The sequence below is a fragment of the Etheostoma spectabile genome, unplaced genomic scaffold (assembly GCF_008692095.1).
Source record: "Etheostoma spectabile isolate EspeVRDwgs_2016 unplaced genomic scaffold, UIUC_Espe_1.0 scaffold00004385, whole genome shotgun sequence".
NCBI classification, from domain to species: Eukaryota; Metazoa; Chordata; class Actinopteri; order Perciformes; family Percidae; genus Etheostoma; species Etheostoma spectabile.
This window is the reverse complement of record NW_022603143.1, coordinates 38,736-59,415: the sequence shown is the minus strand read 5'-3', so window position 1 is coordinate 59,415 and position 20,680 is coordinate 38,736. Positions and strand designations below refer to the sequence as shown.

Below are 20,680 nucleotides of genomic sequence, written 5' to 3'. Positions count from 1 at the left end.
TTCTTAGAGGGTTAGTAATGTAGTGGTACATTCCTTCTTAGAGGGTTAGTAGTGGTATATTCCTTCTTAGAGGGTCAGTAGTGTAGTGGTACATTCCTTCTTAGAGGGTCAGTAGTGTTATATTCCTTCTTAGAGGGTCAGTAATGTAGTGGTATATTCCTCGGGGGATTTGACATTATCAAAAATAAATGTTCAAATAAACCATCAGGAGTTGTATACAGGAGGTAACTCTGCCCTATGTACCGGTGATACATCTGACTTTATTCACACTACACTTTTCTTTTTTACTTTAATTCATTTATTTTATTTTGTTTTTTACTGGTATTGACTTTTGAATGTTTACATACTGGCTCTATAACTGTTCTTTGTTAATGAAAAGAAAAACATCATTGTGTGTTGGTAGCCACATTAGTGTGAGAAGACAAACAAAATAAAAATACCTGCAAACTAAATGTTGAAAAGGCTTTTGGTAGATGTCCCTCTCTCCTTGAGAGAATAAGACAGAGGATCAATGCCAGGAAACCCCCGTCCTGGATGGACCTCAGCTAGCTCCGTGTTGCTGTAGCTTAGCTAGCTCCGTGTTGTTGTAGCTTAGCTAGCTCCGTGTTGCTGTAGCTTAGCTAGCTCCGTGTTGTTGTAGCTTAGCTAGCTCCGTGTTGCTGTAGCTTAATCTTGCGCCGACCCCACCATGTTTAAGTGTTGCTGCAGCAGTAGTCCCTTCAGTGTAGTGGTCCACATGTACCGGGTTGGAAACAGGTTCTGTTAAATTCCTGCATGAATGGGACCAGCGCCGTCTGCTGGCGTCACCTTCACATCGCTGCAGGGCTGAAAGTTATGAATTCTGGATATGAATATCTAAATATGCAGGTAACTGTTATTGAATGCGATGTTTACTTCTATGTGTAAAATGTGATGTTAAATGAAGATGTCCAGTGTTGATGTAGGAGCTGTATTCTGGTGGTGAAGATATATTTGATAAACTGGATTTCTACTCTAGGAATGCCTTTTAGGAGTTGAGGATTTTATTTCATTTATTTTACATTTTACTGTGAAATAGAAAAAGCTTTATAAACCATTCTTGTTCTACTTCTGTTAAAAATAACGATTCCACTCTACGATCCCAGTTAAGTAGTTTAATAAAAACCAGGTCCTGATAACTGCTGTGGGCTGGTGTCTCTGTCCAAGATGTCAACGTGCTGTCCTGATCCGGTCTGGTGTCCCTAGATGCAGACGCAGTTTCACACACACACAACACAGCGAGGCTGTCCCGTAGAGGACGTCTCACACAACCCAGACCTGATCCTCCAACTCCAGAGGAGGAGAGACCTCATCGAAAATCAAAATGTTTACCACTGCTGAAAAGTGTTGAGAATTAAAATGACTCAATGAATACAAAGTGGTGTAACCTGAACTATTGGTGTCTGATTAATAAATGAAGATAGGAAACTCATACTTTGTGTTGTGACAATTATTGATCACATTATCTCTACTTAAGTTTTTAAAGACCATCAGATTTAGGGTGGTTCCACCAACGTTCCACATAGTACCAGACATAAGAGAACATCAGAGGAGGAAGATCTTCAGATTGGTTTCAGCTTTTAGAAAATGAAGTCAAAATGAGAATTGTTGACTTTATTCTCCATATTTCAACATTATTCCTGATATTTGGAATACGCTCAAAATTCACTGTAAATCCTAATAAGTTCACAGAACTCAAAAACTATTTTGTAATAATGAAAATGTTTAACATGTTTCAACTCATAATGTGGGACATGCAATCAAAATTAATTCCAAACTGCAATTCTGATGTCGGCCCACCACACAATTATAATCAGCTAATAATGTTAGAAAACATGAAAGAGACAATTTAACAACTTTTATTATTCAACACAATGTGCTTTTTAAAAGTGTCCTAACATCTCCCTCTCACTTCCCTTATTCTCTACACACACACATTTCATCACGTTTACTCATAATCACATTTAAAATCATAACCTCCTTCATTCTGTCGTCTGGTTATAATCATATTTTAGTTGATTACATTATAACTGTTACACCAAATACATCACATTCTTTACTTCTACTTAACCAGTTACATAACCGTCTGAAAAGTACCTAATTATTTCTATTGGTTACTATAAAGGTTATACTCATTTGTGTTATTTAGTCGGAAAATACCTCGCAGTTACAAGACTCAATAGTCACTGTTTGTTGGAGACGAGCTTCGCCTCGCCTGTAAAGGGGACGAGAGCGGGGGGGGACAGGGCCAGAATCCGCTCTTAAGCTGTTCAGAAGATAGAGTTACTGCTGTTCAGCCTTCAATGTGGAGAGAAGATCAGAATATAACAACACAGCTATCAGGGCATGAGGAGGAGGAAACAGCTTGGCTCTGGAACATGTTCACAACGAGGCAGTGTGAATGAGCTGGTGTTTTTTAAGACTACCACCCTCAGAAAAGGTTTTCCCACATTGTTCACACCAATACGGCTTTTCTCCAGTGTGAATGCGCAGGTGAGATTGAAGGCTACCACCCTCAGAAAAGGTTTTCCCACATTGTTCACACCAGTACGGCTTCTCTCCAGTGTGAATGCGCAGGTGAGATTGAAGTTGGCCAGACGTAGAAAACATTTTCCCACATTGTTCACACCAGTGCGGCTTCTCTCCAGTGTGAATGCGTCGGTGAGATACAAGGTGACCACTCATAGAAAAGGTTTGGCCACATTGTTCACAGCTGTACGGCTTCTCTCCAGTGTGAATGCGCTGGTGAGCTTTAAGGTTTCCGCTCACAGAAAATTTTTCGCCGCATTGATCGCAACCGTACGGCTTCTCTCCAGTGTGGATGCGCTGGTGAGCTTGAAGACTACCAATCTGAGAAAATGTTTTCCCACATTGATCACAGCTGTACGGTTTCTCTCCAGTGTGAATGCGTTGATGGTATTTTAGTAAAATCGGTCGTCTGAAAGCTGCCCCACATTGATCACAGCTGTACGGTTTCTCTTCAGTGTGGATGCGCTGGTGAACTTTAAGACTACCACTCTGAGCAAATGTTTTCCCACATTGATCACAGCCATACGGTTTCTCTCCAGTGTGAATGCGTTGATGGTATTTTAGGTGACTCTGTAGTCTGAAAGCTGCCCCACACTGATCACAGCTGTACGGCTTCTCTCCAGTGTGAATGCGCTGGTGATTCTTTAAAGATTCTGATGATGTGAAGGATTTCTTACAGTTCGGACAGTCGTGATATCTGGGTCCCTCTCCCATCCGTTTCTATAGCAACAGAGAAACAGAGAGAGAGATAGCGTTAGTGAACACCCTGATTTAAACCCTGGACTGGCTCTCACCCACAATTTTAACTCTTCATTCAATAATTTGTTAGACTGGGTGAGGCCAGCCCGATCTGCTGCTGATCTGATTTCACCCTGCAGCTCAGACTGGAAACCTGGACATGTATCCTGCTTCTGTTACGTTTGAGGGACCAATCACAAACTGGCTTATCCACCTGGCGCGGTATTGCCGGATTTAACATGACGATAGGCAGATTTTTGTTTACATTCAACATGACAATGGTGATATCCAGACTAATAATTTATGACAAAAGGAAGAAAAATGTGTGCCGCTTGCATATACAGGGGTTGGACAATGAAACTGAAACACCTGGCTTTAGACCACAATCATTTATTAGTATGGTGTAGGGCCTCCTTTTGCGGCCAATACAGCGTCAATTCGTCTTGGGAATGACATATACAAGTCCTGCACAGCGGTCAGAGGGATTTGAAGCCATTCTTCTTGCAGGATAGTGGCCAGGTCACAACGTGATGCTGGTGGAGGAAAATGTTTCCTGACTCGCTCCTCCAAAACACCCCAAAGTGGCTCAATAATATTTAGATCTGGTGACTGTGCAGGCCATGGGAGATGGGAGATGTTCAACTTCACTTTCATGTTCATCAAACCAATCTTTCACCAGTCTTGTTGTGTGTATTGGTGCATTGTCATCCTGATACACGGCACCTCCTTCAGGATACAATGTGTTAACCATTGGATGCACATGGACCTCCAGAATGGTTCGGTAGTCCTTGGCAGTGACGCACCCATCTAGCACAAGTATGAGGCCAAGGGAACGCCATGATATGGCAGCCCAAACCATCACTGATCCACCCCCATGCTTCACTCTGGGCATGCAACAGTCTGGTTGGTACGCTTCTTTGGGGCTTCTCCACACCGTAACTCTCCCGGATGTGGGGAAAACAGTAAAGGCGGACTCATCAGAGAACAATACATGTTTCACATTGTCCACATCCCAAGATTTGCGCTCCTTGCACCATTGAAACCGAAGTTTGGCGTTGGCACGAGTGACCAAAGGTTTGGCTATAGCAGCCCGGCCGTGTATATTGACCCTGTGGAGCTCCCGACGGACAGTTTTGGTGGAAACAGGAGAGCTGAGGTTGACATTTAATTTAATTAAGAGAGAGAAAGCGTGGCAGACGACTGGAAGTCTAGACCCCCCCTAGCGGCAGCTAACCTGCAGCCAGGGGCAGTCTAGCAACTCCCCGTTGACTTGCGAGCTGGAGAAACCAAATCCTGGAGACCTGGAGTTAGGCTCTAAAGTCATTCTTAAAAAAGGAAGACGTGTTCAGAGTTTAAAAGGGTAATCTACCAACCGGCATGGCTCTGGTTGGTTGGAGCGCTCTCCTATTGGGTGCAGAGGGAATTTGAAAGACAGACGTTTATCCCGCCCCTCGGATTGAGCCCAGCCAATGGAGAGGTGCTGGACCCAACATCTGGATGATGGGTGGCTTGTCAGGCTACTTTGTATGTAAAACAGTACCTACGCTCTCCGTCTCTGCTGATTGGGAACGATTGAGATTTCTCTTGGCCCAGCTACCAGAAGACCTTCAGACAGGTTGCCCACGTCACCGCTACGTTGTCAAGCATCGGTTGGAGGCAGCGCAGTAACGCTCGGCCATCACCGTAAACTGCTTCTATAATCCTTCACTGGTCTCCGTCCAGAACAACGGGACCTGTTGGTCCATTTCTTTAACTGTCTATGAGTGCCACTCACTCTCAATCTGTTTCTTGTTCTGTACCGCCCCCTCAACAAAACCTGGTACTACAAGACTCCTCTCTGATTGGCTCTGATAGGCTAGTAACAAGATGGACACCTGCCCCCACCAATACAGAAGAAAAGCCCCTGATGGGCTACTCACAGCGGAGGACATTTCAACATCTTACCAACTATGTTTTCCTCTATATTAATGCAAAAGTTATTATTAACCAGGGATAATTGGACCAGCTGAAATATTTTTGTTAACAGAAATTATATATATATATATATATATACACACACACACACACACACACACACACACACACACACACGCACACGCACACGCACACGTATATACATATATACGCATATACTGTATATATATCTGATAGCTAGTAAAGACGCTTTAACAAGGAAATGGGGTAAGGTGGATGTTCCTTGTAAGGAAGAATGAACAGGTGTAGCAGAAGAAATCTGACGGAGAAACTGACACCGCCTGAGACTACAACAAGCACAGCTGGAAAAAAGAAAAAAATATTCAGAACCAAAACCACGAGGCCACGAGGAACATGGACAGAAACAAAAGATTTACATGAACACGAGGAGAAAAGATGAAATGCTAGAGATGGAACTCCCAAACTAATATTTAGTAAGTTTTGTTGTATATTTTTGATTATGGATCGTCTGTGTGAGTTTAATAATAAAACTTTAGAGCGGTTGCTGTTGTTAACATGTTATTTCCCCTCTACACTGTTCACTACGGCAGAAGGTTTTCCCGGTGTGTGCAGGTTAGAGGATGTGTGCTGGTTGTGTGCTGGTTGTGTGCTGGTTGTGTGTTGGTTGTGTGCTGGTTGTGTGCTGGTTGTGTGCTGGTTGTGTGCTGGTTGTGTGCTGGTTGTGTGCTGGTTGTGTGCTGGTTGTGTGCTGGTTGTGTGCTGGTTGTGTGCTGGTTGTGTGCTGGTTGTGTAGCAGATGGAGGACATGTGAGTCTAAGCTAGCTGTGTACTCTATAAAGGTTTGAACTGAGTAAACGTCGTGTTTATTAGAAGTAACAGTTGTGTCCTGAACACTGACCTGAACATGGCTGCTATCAGAGGCCCAGTCTGCTGCTGGTCTTCTGGGGACCTCGTTGCTCCGCTGCTCCTGGTCCTGGTTGTCCTCCTCCATTCCTCTCTGGTCCTGAAGTCCAGCAGATCTCCACTGTGGCTGCTGGACTCCCTCTGGATCCTGTTCAGTCCAAATCAAAGCAGGCAGAGATATTGAGGAGCTGCTGTCTCCTCTCGTTCTCCTCACATCCTCACACAACTAAAAGAAGAGTCTGGAAACTCAAAGCAGCAGCTGTCCAACTGCTCCACGTTTGGAGAAAACAGCATTATATTCCACTGGGAAGAAATCTAAAGGAAAACATGGACTTTGGCGTTAACACACACAACTTTATTAGGTCATCTCCCCTCACACTGCTACGGTGGCCCACACGCTTCAACACACACACACACACACACACACACACACACGATACAACACACACACAAAAAGGATTAAGATTTGATCCACAACTCACCTTTGAAGCCCATATCAAAAACCTCTGTAAGATCTCCTATCATCTCAGAAATATTGCTCCGTTCTACACTCTCCTTAGCTGATGCTGAAAAACTGGTGCAGGTCTTTGTCTCCTCCAGACTTGATTACTGTAACGCACTTCTCATCGGGATCCCTAACAAGAGTCTGCAGAAACTACAGTTTTTTCAGAATAGTGCTGCAAGGATCCTGATGAGACCACATCACACCCATTCTCACTCCCTTCACTGGCTTCCCGTTTCTGCTAGGATTGAAAACAAGGTCTCAGTTCTCACCCACCAGTGCATCTATGGAAAAGCCCCCCCCCCCATCTGAAAGAATGAACAGGTGTAGCAGAAGAAATCTGACGGAGAAACTGACACACCGCCTGAGACTACAACAAGCACAGCTGGAAAAAAGAAATCAACAACATTCAGAACCAAAACCACGAGGAACATGGACAGAAACAAAAGATTTACATGAACACGAGGAGAGAAGATGAAATGCTAGAGATGGAACTCCCAAACCAATATTTAGTACGTTGTGTTGTATATTTTTGATTATGGATCGTCTGTGTGAGTTTTATAATAAGCAGACAACGAGCTCTGACAGCTTGCACGGAGTTGAAGTTCTCCTCCATGAAGTCGGCTCTAAAAAGGATCTTCGGAGGGAAAACGACAGGAACCAGGACGTGGCGTTTATCACAGAACAAAGACCACGAGGAAGAGGAAAACGGAACGCAACATGGCAAAGTGGACCACTAAGGCAGCCACTACCGGGGACTAATCCACTGGATAAGTCTGGTAAGAGATCCAGATGTGCTATTGGCCAATGCACGTTTCATTGGGCTAAAGACTGTCCTCACAAGAAAACTGAACAAGTAAGAAGAACTGAAGATGCGGATGTAGAGGAATGTAACATCACATTGTTTCCAAAGGCCTCCATGTCAGATGCTGAGATATTCTTGACTGAATCCTCGGGATCTGGGGTTATTGACACTGCCTGTACCCGTACGGTGTGTGGGGAGAAAAGGATGGAAAGCTATCGGTGACCTCATCCAGGATCAGGGGAACAGATCGATGCCAACAGAAACTCCCGGTTTCAGACCACTTCAGTTCAGAGACGGCAATCTGGTGTATTCCACGAGAAATGTTAAACTACCCGCTAAAATAGGACTAACAACATGCCACATTGAAACTGAAGCTGTCAAGGTTGACATTCCCCTTCTGCTGAGTAAAACGTCCCTTAAGAAGGCAGGGACCATTTTGGACATGGAAGAGGACAGTGCAGTGATGTTCAGCAACCCATACCTCTTGAATTCACTAGCTCTGGACATTACTGTGTTGACATCAGAGACAGAGAAACTGGGAAAGGTTCAACTGAAGAACAAGTCCTAACGGTAACAGAACATATGTCCCCAGATGAGAAACACAAAGTCTGAAGCTCCAGAAACAGTTTGGTCACGGGTCTGCAGACAGACTACAGAGGCTCATTCACCGTTCAGGGAACAAGGACAAAGAATGCTTTACTGTCTCGCAACAAATAGTATATGACTGTGATGTATGCCAGAAGTACAAAAAGACAAAGCCAACGCCTGCTCGGGGCTGGCCCTTAGCTTCGGAATATACCGAGACAGGGGCCATGGACCTGCATGAGTTGAACCAGGTTTATGGGATCTTCACATCATCGACCACTTCACACGTTTCAGCGCGGGAAACATTGTGAAAACAAAGAAGTCTTCTGAAATTGTCAACTCCTTCATTCCCACTTGGATCAGTGTCCATGGCGCCCCCCCCCCCCCCCCAGAGGCTGAACAGTGACAATGGTGGAGAACTCAACAACGAAGAGATCAGAGACATGGCTGACAACTTTAACATTGAGACAAAAAAACCAGCAGGATCCAGTCCCTGGAGCAACGGACTGCTCGAGAGACATAACCAAACACTGACTGAGATCATCCAGAAGGTCAAACCAGAGAATGGATGGGACCGGCACACTGGCCTCGACTGGGCCCTCATGGCTAAGACCAGTATGCTGAATGTTCAGGGACACAGTCCATATCCATTAGTGTTTGGACAGAGTCCTAACCTTCCATCTGTATTAGTTGATAAACTACCTGCTCTAGAGGGTACTTCCATGAGCTCTAGAGTAGGAGAACACATTTCAGCTTTAGATGCTTCTAGGAAAGGATTCCCAGAAGCAGAGTCTTCTGAGCGGATAAGAAGCAGCTCAGGTCCTCAGAGGACATGTATGTGACAGGAAACAAGGTATATTACAAAACAGCAGACTGTCCTCGGTGGAAGGGACCAGGGATAGTTATTGGTCAGGATGGAGCTGTTGTATTTGTAAGACATGGGGGGGGGGATTCTAGTTAGAGGTCACCAACCCAGGCTCTGTAAGGTAAACACACAGGAGTCTCAGGATAAGCCAACTGTGCAAGACAACAGAGAGACAACAAGCAAGAGAGACAGTTAAACAATGTAGCAGAAAGCTCAGATGATAAAGTGAATACAGACAGCACACACAACACCAGGGACACACAACAGACACACAACACCAGGAGAAATCTATGTCCCCCCCACCTCCTGAAGCAGAAAAGGGAAATATTCTATGGAAACTAAACACATGTGTCTATGGCCTTGCAGATACATCACTGTCCTGGCACAACAAGGTGGAAGAAACCATGCTGAGGACAGGTGGAAACGTGTCTCAGGTAGATCCAGCAGGATTTGTTGGCTGGATGGACAGTGTAAGGTGACTGGAGGACTCCATGTCATGTTGAGGACTTCCTCTGGGCGGGCTCGGAAACCCTCTCAACAGAAGTGATCCCTACGCTGAAGTCTGCATCCATGTTGGGCGTGAGGGACATAAACATGTCTGCTGTGTGGGAATGGACCTTGTTAGTAATAATTGTGTAGTTCATGTCCATCACCATAGCTACATTAAAACCTGCAGCCTGTCCAGCTGCAAGCAGCACGGCTCTGCAGAGACACACCTCTCTTAGTGAGACTGACAAGGAGCTTAGGTCAGAAACAGGACGGAGACTATCAAAACAAACCAGACAGTCCAGTCTATTCATGAGACAAATAAGGTCCTCAGAAAGCTTAAATCTGAAAAGGTCTCTCAGGGTTCAGCATTTGGGAAACAGCGATGCTTCTCTGGGAAATCTCCCTGATGGGGGTACACAGGGGGGGGGACACTGATTGGACTAATGGGAGAAGGAGGGACGTTTTCTCCTCTCTGTTGGATATCTAAGAGAATTAGACGTGTTGTGAGGAGGACTCCATGTCAGATGGAATAGACCATGCTGGTTTTCTGGCTACCCTCTTTTCTGAGCTCTGAGTGGAAATGCAGAACAGAAGATCTGTGTGACGGACCATCACTCTCTGGTTGATGCTCTCAAGTCAACAAAACCACTACGGCTGGAAATAAGCAGCATAAAGGAGCTCATCCAGACTAAGAAGATCAGGAACGGGCTCTGGTCCGACACAAAAACTCAACTCGATGACTGTCTTCACACAAAGCTAAGAGCAAAAGGACATTTAAAAGCACTGAACACTTTATTTGAACATGTTTATTTTAAGTTGTAATAACGGTGGCCATTGTGTGTATATGTTATATATATATATATATATATATATATATATATATATATATATATAAAACGTTTCTTTGTATTCTCTTAATTGTGTAAAGTATAGGGAGATTGTGAACATGTTATTTCCCCTCTACACTGTTCACTACGGCAGAAGGTTTTCCCGGTGTGTGCAGGTTAGAGGATGTGTGCTGGTTGTGTGCTGGTTGTGTGTTGGTTGTGTGCTGGTTGTGTGCTGGTTGTGTGCTGGTTGTGTGCTGGTTGTGTGTTGGTTGTGTGCTGGTTGTGTGCTGGTTGTGTGCTGGTTGTGTGCTGGTTGTGTGCTGGTTGTGTAGCAGATGGAGGACATGTGAGTCTAAGCTAGCTGTGTACTCTATAAAGGTTTGAACTGAGTAAACGTCGTGTTTATTAGAAGTAACAATTGTGTCCTGAACACTGACCTGAACATGGCTGCTATCAGAGGCCCAGTCTGCTGCTGGTCTTCTGGGGACCTCGTTGCTCCGCTGCTCCTGGTCGTCCTCCTCCATTCCTCTCTGGTCCTGAAGTCCAGCAGATCTCCACTGTGGCTGCTTACACTGGGAAGAAATCTAAAGGGAAAACATGGACACACACTTTATTAGGTCATCTCCCCTCACACTGCTGCACACACACACACACACACACACACACACACACACACACACACACACACACACACACACACACACACACACACACACACACACACACACACACACACACACACACACACACACACACACACACACACACACACACACACACACACACACACACACACACACACACACACACACACACACACACACACACACACACACACACACACAGAGCTGACCCGGCTGCAGAGGGAGTAGCGGGGGGGGCAGCCTCATGTGCTCCACCGAGACGTGGCTGTGTGAACTTTCTCCGACTCACATCCCCCTGGACGGGTTCAGACTGCTGCGAGCGGACAGGGGTAAGAAGGGGGGGTTGGGAATGATAGGGCTCCTTCACACATCGGTGTGAAGGAGCACCTCTGCACCAGAGACTTGGAGCTGTTAGCGGTTAGCACCATACTACATAATACCCCCCCCCCGAGGGAGTTCTCACAGGTCATTGCTGTGACCGTGTAACCGCCCCCCCCCCCCTCGGTGGTCGCTGCTGCAGCTACAGATCAGATTCACACTGTCGTATCTCAACTTCAAAACCAGCGCCCCCATTCCCTCCTCCTCATCTCCGGTGACTTCCATCATGCTTCACCCAGTATGTTAAATGCCCCACCAGGGGCGTCACAACTATGGATTTACTGTATGCAGACATCAAAGATGAATACACCTCACATATCACTGACCTGAGGAGGTCAGTGATAGGCTCAGAGACTGCTTTGAAACTACAGACTGGGAAGCACTCTGCCCCCCCCAGATGCATGACCCAATGCATCACAGACTAGATCTTCTGTGTGGAGAACACTGGGCCCTCCAAGGTGGTCCAGTGTTCCCCCCAACAACAAACCCTGGGGGTCCTCTGAGATTAAGGTCCTGCTGAATGAGAAGAAGAGGGTCTTTGCATCAGGGGACAGAGAGGAGCTGCACAGAGTCCAGAAGGAACTCAGGATCAGGAGGGGGGAGGTCATCTACGGGAGGAAACTAGAACGAGTCTGTAACAGAACAAGACCAGGGACGTCTGGAGAGGGCTGCAGAACATCTCAGGCCACGGCAGAGGTGGGGGGGGGGGGGGGGAACCAAGCCAGCGGAGACCAGGACTGGGCAGATGAGCTGGATCTGGTTTTAAAAGATTGGACTCTGCCTCCTCTCCCTCTTCACCCCCCTAGCTCCCTCTTTCACACCCGCCCAGGCCTACTCCCCCCCCCCCTCAACGACCCTCAACATCAATAACAATAAGCCCACCAGCACCCCCCCTCACCCTGCTCATCAACTACAACACACACACTAAAACACACACACACACAAACAAACAAACGCTAAAACACACACAAAAGCTACACCACACACACAAACGCTACAACACACACACACAAACGCTAACACACACACACTCAAAAGCTACAACCACACTCAAAAGCTACAACACACACACACACAAACGCTAACACACACACACTCAAAAGCTACAACACACACTACAACACACACTCAAAAGCTACAACACACACACAAAAGCTACAACACACACACAAAAGCTACAAAACACACTCAAAAGCTACAACACACACTCAAAGCTACAACACACACACACAAACACAAACGCTACAACACACACTCAAAAGCTACAACACACACACAAAAGCTACAACACACACACAAAAGCTACAACACACACACAAACGCTACAACACACACACACACACACAAACGCTACAACACACACACAAACGCTACAACACACACAAAAGCTGAAACACACACAAACGCTACAACACACACACAAACGCTACAACACACACACACTAAAGCTACAACACACACACAAACGCTACAACACACACACAAACGCTACACCCCGTGTGGTGTAGAGAGCAGTAGTTGAAGAGTTTACCTGAGTGTGTGCGGGGTCACCTGGAGCTCTGTCTTCTTAAAACTCACTAAGAACAAAGAACACAGCTATCCCGCCGCCAGCCCGAGATCACAGGGAACACACGAGACTTCCGCTTTCCTCCAAGGCAGGGTTTTTCAGATTAAAGGTTCAAATGAAAGAAGGCCGCCGCCTGGAGGCCAGGAGGGGAACAACAGCTCCACATTCACTTAATGGATCAGTTAGTGGTGGACTGGGACTCAAGTACTGGACTCAACTCCAGGTACTTGGACTTCACTTGACTATTAAATAATGTACAGCATTTTAATAACTAAAATAATGTAAAAAAAATAAGGAGAAATTAATATTATTACTACATCTGGTGGAGATACGCTATATCTGGTAGTGATTATTTACATGGAGTCTGGTGGAGATATGCTGCTCTACACACGCTAAAAGTAGTGATTATTTACATGGAGTCTGGTGGAGATATGCTGCTCTATACACGCTAAAAGTAGTGATTATTTACATGGAGTCTGGTGGAGATATGCTGCTCTATACACGCTAAAAGTAGTGATTATTTACATGGAGTCTGGTGGAGATATGCTGCTCTATACACGCTAAAAGTAGTGATTATTTACATGGAGTCTGGTGGAGATATGCTGCTCTATACACGCTAAAAGTAGTGATTATTTACATGGAGTCTGGTGGGTTTGGTGAAGGAGATGTTTCATGTTAAACTGAAAGGATCTTCCTCTTTCACTAAAAGCTCTATCTCTGTAGGTAATGTTGTCAGACACTTAGAATAATAATCTGAGTCTGTCAGCACTTTTACTGGATGGAAACGTTCTTTATCAAAGAGTTTAACACAGAAACGGCAGGAAGGATAAATCCACCAAATCAAGTCACAAATAATCCGCATGAGGCCTCGTTTTATTTTATTATTTTGCATTGAATTGTTCCAAATATGAAACCAACTGCCTACCTTAATATCTATCTATCTATCTATCTACCTATCTATCTATCTATCTATCTATCTATCTATCTATCTATCTCTCTATCTCTCTATCTATCTATCTATCTATCTATCTATCTCTCTCTCTCTATCTATCTATCTATCTATCTATCTATCTATCTATCTATCTATCAATCTATCTCTCTATCAGCAGTTTAAAGTGATATCAGGAGAACTGATTTAGGAAAAACACCATTATCATTCTTGGTCTCAACAAACAGACTTTATTTCTGACATCATGACACAATAATTCATCCTTTTTCATTCCTGTCTCATTATTGAGGAACATAAAAAAATAAAAACATCAGACAACCAATTAAAATGAATTCAAATTTAAGAAATACACAAGATTTCAGAGTACACAGTTTGTTTTAGTAACGGTGTCAAAAAGACACGTCATAAAATTATGATTGGATACTTTTTTTTTCCATTGGTGGATATCTGCAAATTTTCATACCAGTCGCTATGGCAACTGTCCACATAGTACCAGACACAAGAGAACATCAGAGAAAGAAGATCTTCAGATTGGTTTCAGCTTTTAGAAAATTAAGTTAAAATGAGAATCTTTTACTTTTTTTTCCACATTTTAACATTATTCCTGTTATTTAGACCATATTCTCAAAATTGGATTCAGACTTTCATTGAAAACATTTTTCAGTATTTAAACTTTATTCTCAAAATGCAAAAGACAACAACTTCTATCTCTGATTTATTGTTTTTATGTCTGGCACTAATACTGAAAGTTCAACTTTATTCTCAACAATAAAGATCATCCTCGACTGAAATCCAACTTGTGTGTAAAGCAGCTTTTCTGTTCTCACTGCTTCCTCAGGCCTTGTGTTCAACACCTGCTTTATTTTACACTTTTTATTCTACTATCACATATTTACACATTTCTTTGACTCATAAACCATCTTACAGAATTCATGAAACCAATAAAAAATGGCCAAAGTGACCAGTAATTATCCAAAAGACTTTTCACACAAGATAGAACCATCCATTAACTTTTTCTACCCGGTATAACAAGGACACATACTGTGTTCTGGAGACATTATGGGATGGAATAGGCCTCACTCTTAAATGAAGCTTCATCACACAATCAAATATTCAGCTATATGTTTTCTGGGGCTGCTCATCAAATACTAATAAATGTGTATCTGATGACATAATCAACACATTAATTTGATGCATCATGACACACGTTATGTAGACGATATCTATTAAACCTCTGTTAAACCCACAGACATTTATTATAACTTCCAGAAGAAATCAGTTTCTAAAGACACCAAATATGTCAAGATGGAGTTTGATTCACTTTGTAAAGAATTGCTGCACATTTAACATATGATAATAAATGGAATAAAGTGTAAATCAGTCACCACAGGAAACAGATTCTGTAGAAAATAAGATGTAAAATATATGAATATGTACATTTGTTCCCTTGATTGAAAATGAATCAATACCTGAAATGAGATCAGTGATTAGTTTACTCTGACAGGAGAGATGATCAGAGGGGCAGAGTTTTTACCACCAGCATTAGGACAGGGGCCAAAGAATGGGAAGAGTTTCTCAGTGAAGGAGCAGCCAGTAAAGGAGAAGATAAGAGCTGCAACATCTACGTCATAAAAGGAGACCAGACCCACCTCATAGTCCACAAACACCCCCACCTTCTGAGGAGGAGACTTCAGAGAGAGACGGACTGGAGGGGCAGTAAGAGCTTTGTACTCATTTCCATTTCTTAACCATATCGTCCAGTAACCATACTTAGGACTCAGTGTGATGTCTCCCTTCCTGTTGATTGACTCTCTGACAACTCCTAAATTCCAATTAGTCTTTCTTTTAACTTGAACCTCAAAGTAAAATCTGCCTGAAGAGAAACTCTGTTTTCCTAAAAGAAAAACACCCTTAGAAAATCTCTCTGGGATGTCTGGGAGATTCTTCCTCACATCACCCGTATTCACTTGTTTCCCATCATCAGACAGGATGAGAGCAGGATGTGCTGTATCAGGATCAAGAGTCACATCCACTGCATACTGCTGGACCCTCTTCAGCTTGGATTCAAGCAGCTTCTTCATCTGTTTATTGAGCTTCTCCATCAGCTGAACCACAGCTTTCACCACAGTCCTGTCATATGATGATGGACAGACGCTGACCTCTGTCCAGTCCTTGGTGGGTGGAGGTTGTTGGATGTTAAGGGACTGGACCCTCTGGAGAAGATGGAGGTGGTCTTCAGAGCGTGAGAGGTGCTCCACCTCAGTGCTTCTCTTCATCAGCTCAGAGATTTCCTGTTCCAGCTCTGTGATGAAAGCTTCGGCCTGTTTTTCTGTTGTTTTCTGCTTCTCTTTGATGGTGTTGATGAGCTCATCCAGGCCTCTCTCAGCAGACTCCTTCAGAGAAGTGAAGACCTGAACACCTTCTGCTATCTCTCTGTCTGCAGCTTCCTCACTGAGGTCCACTGAGTGTTTGATCTCCTGAATCTTTAGTTGTCTCTTCTGGATCATCTGCTGAATTTCAGCCCCTGTCTTCCCCAGCTGGACCTTCTTTCCTTCATATTCTTCTTTCAGAGAAACAACATCATGTGTCTTGTGGTCTAAAACAGTGCAGAGCATGCAGACACATGTCTGGTCGGTCTTACAGAACAGCTCCAGAGGTTTATCGTGCTCCGTACACATCCTGCCTTCCAGGTTCTCCACAGGGTCGATCAGCTGATGTCTTTTCAGACCTGACGTGGTCAGTTGAGCTGATTGTTCTCCTTCAGGCACATTGCTGGCTGCAGCCAGAACTACACACAGTGTGAGAGAAAAAAATACATGTCATTTAAAAGACAATTCTTATTAGTTTAAAAAGAAATGTGTGCATTTGTAGGCCGCTAAATGGAGAGGTTTGTGTGTCCCTATGCACCTGAGGTCTGTATTGTCTGGAGCTTTGTGCTCCTGGTAGGGTCTTCCATGGCAAAGTGGTCTCAAGTGAGGGGCCAGACAAAGAATTGGTTAAAAAATCATATGAGTTATTGAGGGAGAGATGCAGTGACCCTGCCTGGCGGACGCCAGGGGCCCCCGTCATGCTGCCAAGTACACAAGTTGTATCAGCAGGTCACAGATAACAATCTGTTCAATAAGTATTGTTTCTCATGTCCGCCCAATCTTTCATCCTGAAAATATAAATTGAAAAAGGTGACTGATTCAAAGCAAAAGGAGCTCTACACTCTACAAATCAAAGATACTATGAGATGGGGAATCTTCTAGCATTCCAACTTCAAAAGGCTCGAGCAAATAGGATTATTTCTTAAATAAATCACCCCCTTTCCAAACAGCCTGTGATAAGGCCATCAGAAATAGCCGAGGCTTTTGCAAAATATTATCAAGACTTATATAACGACTTTGAGCTAGATCCCACGGAAAATGAGACTCAGGTGTTTCTTCACAAATGAAATCTACCATCAATATCGGCAGAAGAATCAGAATCTGAAATGATACAACCAATTACAGTACAGGAAATATCAGATACTATAAAAAATCTCAAAAATAATCAATCACCAGGTACAGATGGGTTTCCGGGGGAATTTTATAAAGTTTTTACAAGGGAGATCACACCAGTACTACATAGAGTCTTTAACTACGCTCTGGCATCAGGGGACTCGCCAAAGACTTGATCAGAAGCCATGATTTCAGTCTTACATAAGGAAGGCAAGGATCCAACTTCATGTGAGGGGTATTGACCTATCAGCTTGCTCTACAATGATCTGAAGATATTAACAAACATAATGGCACTGAGAATGCAGAAGCATATAACTTAATTGATCAAATCAGATCAGACAGGCTTTATTCCTGGAAAGCAATGTGCTAACAAGATCAGGAGGACATCACATCTTATCTCATGTGGTACAAACAGATCCCAGTCTGCCATGTTGCTTAGCTTAGATGCACAAAAGGCATCTGATAGAGTAGAATGGAGCTTCCTCTACCAAACATTAGAAAATTTCGGTTTTCATACAACCTTTATAGACTGGTGAAAATGGAATACAAAACCCCCAGATCACGAATTAGAGTCAATGGGTGTTGCTCAGACTTTTTCCCACTTTAAAGAGGAGTCAGACCAGGAGACTGTCCGAGTCCTTTACTGTAAGTATAGAACCACTGGCTGAGTCAATAAGACAGAATAAAGATATAAAGGGAATAAGGGATGAGGGGGGAACAGAACACAAAACATCACTATTTGCAGATGATATATTAACATATATAAGTGAACCTTCCACCTCATTAACAGCCCTGGTGAATAACCTGAACGAGTATGGGGAGATTTCAGGATATCTGACCAATGAGGCTAAATCAGTAGCTACGATGTTCTCAGGTCAATGTTCGGCTGATTTAAAGGAGAAATTCAAGTTCAAATGGACCAATAAAGGGTTCAGATATCTGGGTATTATCATTACTTCTGATACGTCACAGCTATTTGAAGCAAACTATGGGAAATTGATAACTGAAATTAAAAAGATTTGACCAGGTGGGAGATTGTGTGCGAGTGAATGTATTACCAAGACTGTTGTTTTTGTTCCAGTCATGGCCTATTATGGTCTCCAACTCTACCTTTAACATGTTAGACAAGATTATATCTACATTTATTTGGAAAACGAAAAAGGCAAAAATTAAATCTAAGACACTTCTTTGTCCAAAAGAGAAGGGAACATTGAATTTACCCAATTAAAAAAATTACTACTGGGCTGCTAATTATGTGGATTACTAATGATGCAGATGCATTGTGGGTGGGAATAGAACAAAATGCTATAAATGTACCTGTTGAATCACTTTCATTTTTGAGTGAAGTAACATTAAAGAGGCTGAAGGTGGGCAATGTCTGGATCAGGGGGACGATGAGAATATGGGGCGGCTGTGGCTCAGTGGTAGAGCGGTTGCCTGCCAATCAGAAGGTTGGTGATCCCTGGCCCTGCAGTCCCATGTTGAAGTGTCCTTGGGCAAGACACTGAACCCCGAGATGCCCCCGGTGCTGTGCATCGGAGTGTGAATGTGTGTGAGTGTTTATCTGATGAGCAGGTGGCACCTTGTACGGCAACCTCGGCCACAGTGTATGAACGTGTGTGAATGGAGAATGTATCCTGTAGATGTAAAAGCGCTTTGAGCAGTTGTTAAGACTGGAAAAAAGCACATTTTCATTAATGGTCGAGGGTATGTAAGAAATTGCAACTGTCAGACTCTATTTGTAGAGCCACCCAAATCTCAATGAACCCTGATTGTTTACCATGTATGATAGATGCAGGCTACAATAGATGGACACGACAGGGGTTAAAATATATTGCTGAAATGTTTAGGGGACAAACCTTGAAGTCATTTCAGCAGTTAACACAAGAATTTAATTTACCAGTCCATGATTTCTATAAGTTTCTACAACTGAGACACTACCTCACGACACATAAGGAGTGGGAGAAGATCTCTAACATCCCCTCGAAAGTAGAAGAATTACTGAAGACGTATACAGAGGGGGGGACAAAGAAAGGGATTAGATCCAAATTGTATGAGTTAATACAACTGGAATCTAACAATAACAATTTGGATGTCAAGGAAAAATGGGAATTGGAAGCAAATATTCTAATAACAGATGAACACTGGGAAGAATCCTTCAGAGCAGGACATAAGGTAACTAGCAGCCCAACATGGAGGGAGTTTGCAGCTCAAGTCAGACCGGTTTGATCAAAAATGGTTACCAGTAACACAGACAATGTCAGAACTCTAGTTACCTCTTTTATTGGTTTATTCATTTTTTTCTCTTAACTTAATTGTATTATATAATTGTATTTTATACTTCCTGCAGTACACTTGACATTGAAGGTATGTTGTTATTGCTACAGGTTACTCAGGTTCTCTTCTTTTAAGACGGAAGAAGGAATGTTTGGAGACAGGAGGCGAGGACATGATCATAGGTTAGAAGGGAAACTGCCAGAGCATCTCCTAATGTGTCTTCCTAAAGTATGTGTTGTTTATATGTATGCTTGTCATTTTATGTGAGAAAAAATAAATAAAAAGAAAGTAAAAAAAAAAAGAAAAAAAAAGGGTGACTGACCTTGTGGTCCTGATTCGGTGTCTGGCAGACTCTGGACCAGATCATTCCTGTCGATGTTCTCTAAAACCTTCTTGGCCACCTTCAGAGCTCCATCTAGCTGATAGGTGTCCACCATCACATCCACCGTGTCCTTCATATCTGCCTTCTCCAACTTGCACACTTTGATGGGTTGGTAGCCTTCCAGGAGGTCTTGCTTTAGATGCCATTTGAATGTCATAAATTCCTCTTCTTTTAAATCCTCCAAAGTGTTGAAAAGATCCAATGCCGTCATCGTGGCTTCCTGCGGAAATCACAAAGTTTTGTCAAACTGAAAGAAAATTGAAACCCAAACCTTCATTTTACCAGGAAATCATTGTTAACCAGGGGCCTGTTGCATGAAACCAGGATAAGGGATTTTCAAACCCTACCCTAGATGAGCAGCGCGGCGTCTGTGGTCTCAGCTTCAGGTTTATACAGGACGCTCCGGAGATTAAGTGGGAAAATGCAGTGATATTCCCAGATATATTATTAATGGCAGACTGGTCAGAGACCAATAACTTCATGATTTCATTTTCTTGTTGCTTGTCCTTCTCTAATAAAGGACAGTTTGTGTTTGTGTTTCATAACCTTCTCAATTAGTCTCCCATCCCTGGGCCAATAACGTGGCCTATATATAATATATATATATAATATATATATATAATATATATATATATATATATATATATATATATATATATATATATATATATATATATATATATATATATATATATATATTATATATTAATTGTATAAAAATATTTAGAATTAGACACATCTTATAGAGATGGTTGTTAAACCTGTTCTGGCGTTGTGAATAAGGGTTTTAAATGAAGCCTAG

At 43.1% G+C, this 20,680-nt stretch overlaps 3 protein-coding genes and 1 long non-coding RNA gene across 8 annotated transcripts in view; 1 reads left to right on the top strand and 3 right to left on the bottom strand.

Annotated features, from left to right (window-relative positions):
- The window catches only part of LOC116677103 (E3 ubiquitin-protein ligase TRIM21-like), a 58,339-nt gene that overhangs the window by 33,674 nt on the left and 3,985 nt on the right, over positions 1-20,680 (bottom strand). The gene's annotated exons all lie outside the window — the stretch shown is intronic.
- On the top strand, positions 1,351-17,160 carry LOC116677110 (uncharacterized). Its single transcript, XR_004328928.1, has 3 exons — positions 1,351-1,461; positions 14,109-14,111; positions 17,150-17,160. It is a non-coding gene; the product is annotated as an uncharacterized LOC116677110 (long non-coding RNA).
- LOC116677105 (zinc finger protein 239-like) overlaps positions 2,164-20,680 on the bottom strand; it is a 29,874-nt gene continuing 11,357 nt past the window's right edge. Inside the window, exons 2-4 of one of the 5 annotated variants that reach the window (XM_032507781.1) lie at positions 10,651-10,687; positions 6,119-6,181; positions 2,164-3,267 (exon numbers count right to left, since the gene is read on the bottom strand). In XM_032507781.1, coding sequence (XP_032363672.1) covers positions 2,401-3,267; positions 6,119-6,181; positions 10,651-10,687 — 967 coding nt within the window. In that variant the 3' untranslated portion in view covers positions 2,164-2,400. Of the gene's footprint in view, positions 3,268-6,118; positions 6,272-10,636; positions 10,763-12,772; positions 12,846-20,680 lie in introns of those variants that run through there. The other 4 variants (XM_032507780.1, XM_032507784.1, XM_032507785.1 and 1 more) reach the window with 4 other exon arrangements.
- Positions 14,967-20,130, bottom strand: LOC116677108 (E3 ubiquitin-protein ligase TRIM21-like). The gene is made up of 2 exons (XM_032507789.1): positions 19,819-20,130; positions 14,967-16,333 (listed from the first exon to the last, which is right to left on the bottom strand). Exons 1-2 carry the CDS (start codon positions 20,087-20,089, stop codon positions 15,225-15,227), a joined length of 1,380 nt encoding a protein of 459 aa, XP_032363680.1. The 5' UTR covers positions 20,090-20,130; the 3' UTR covers positions 14,967-15,224.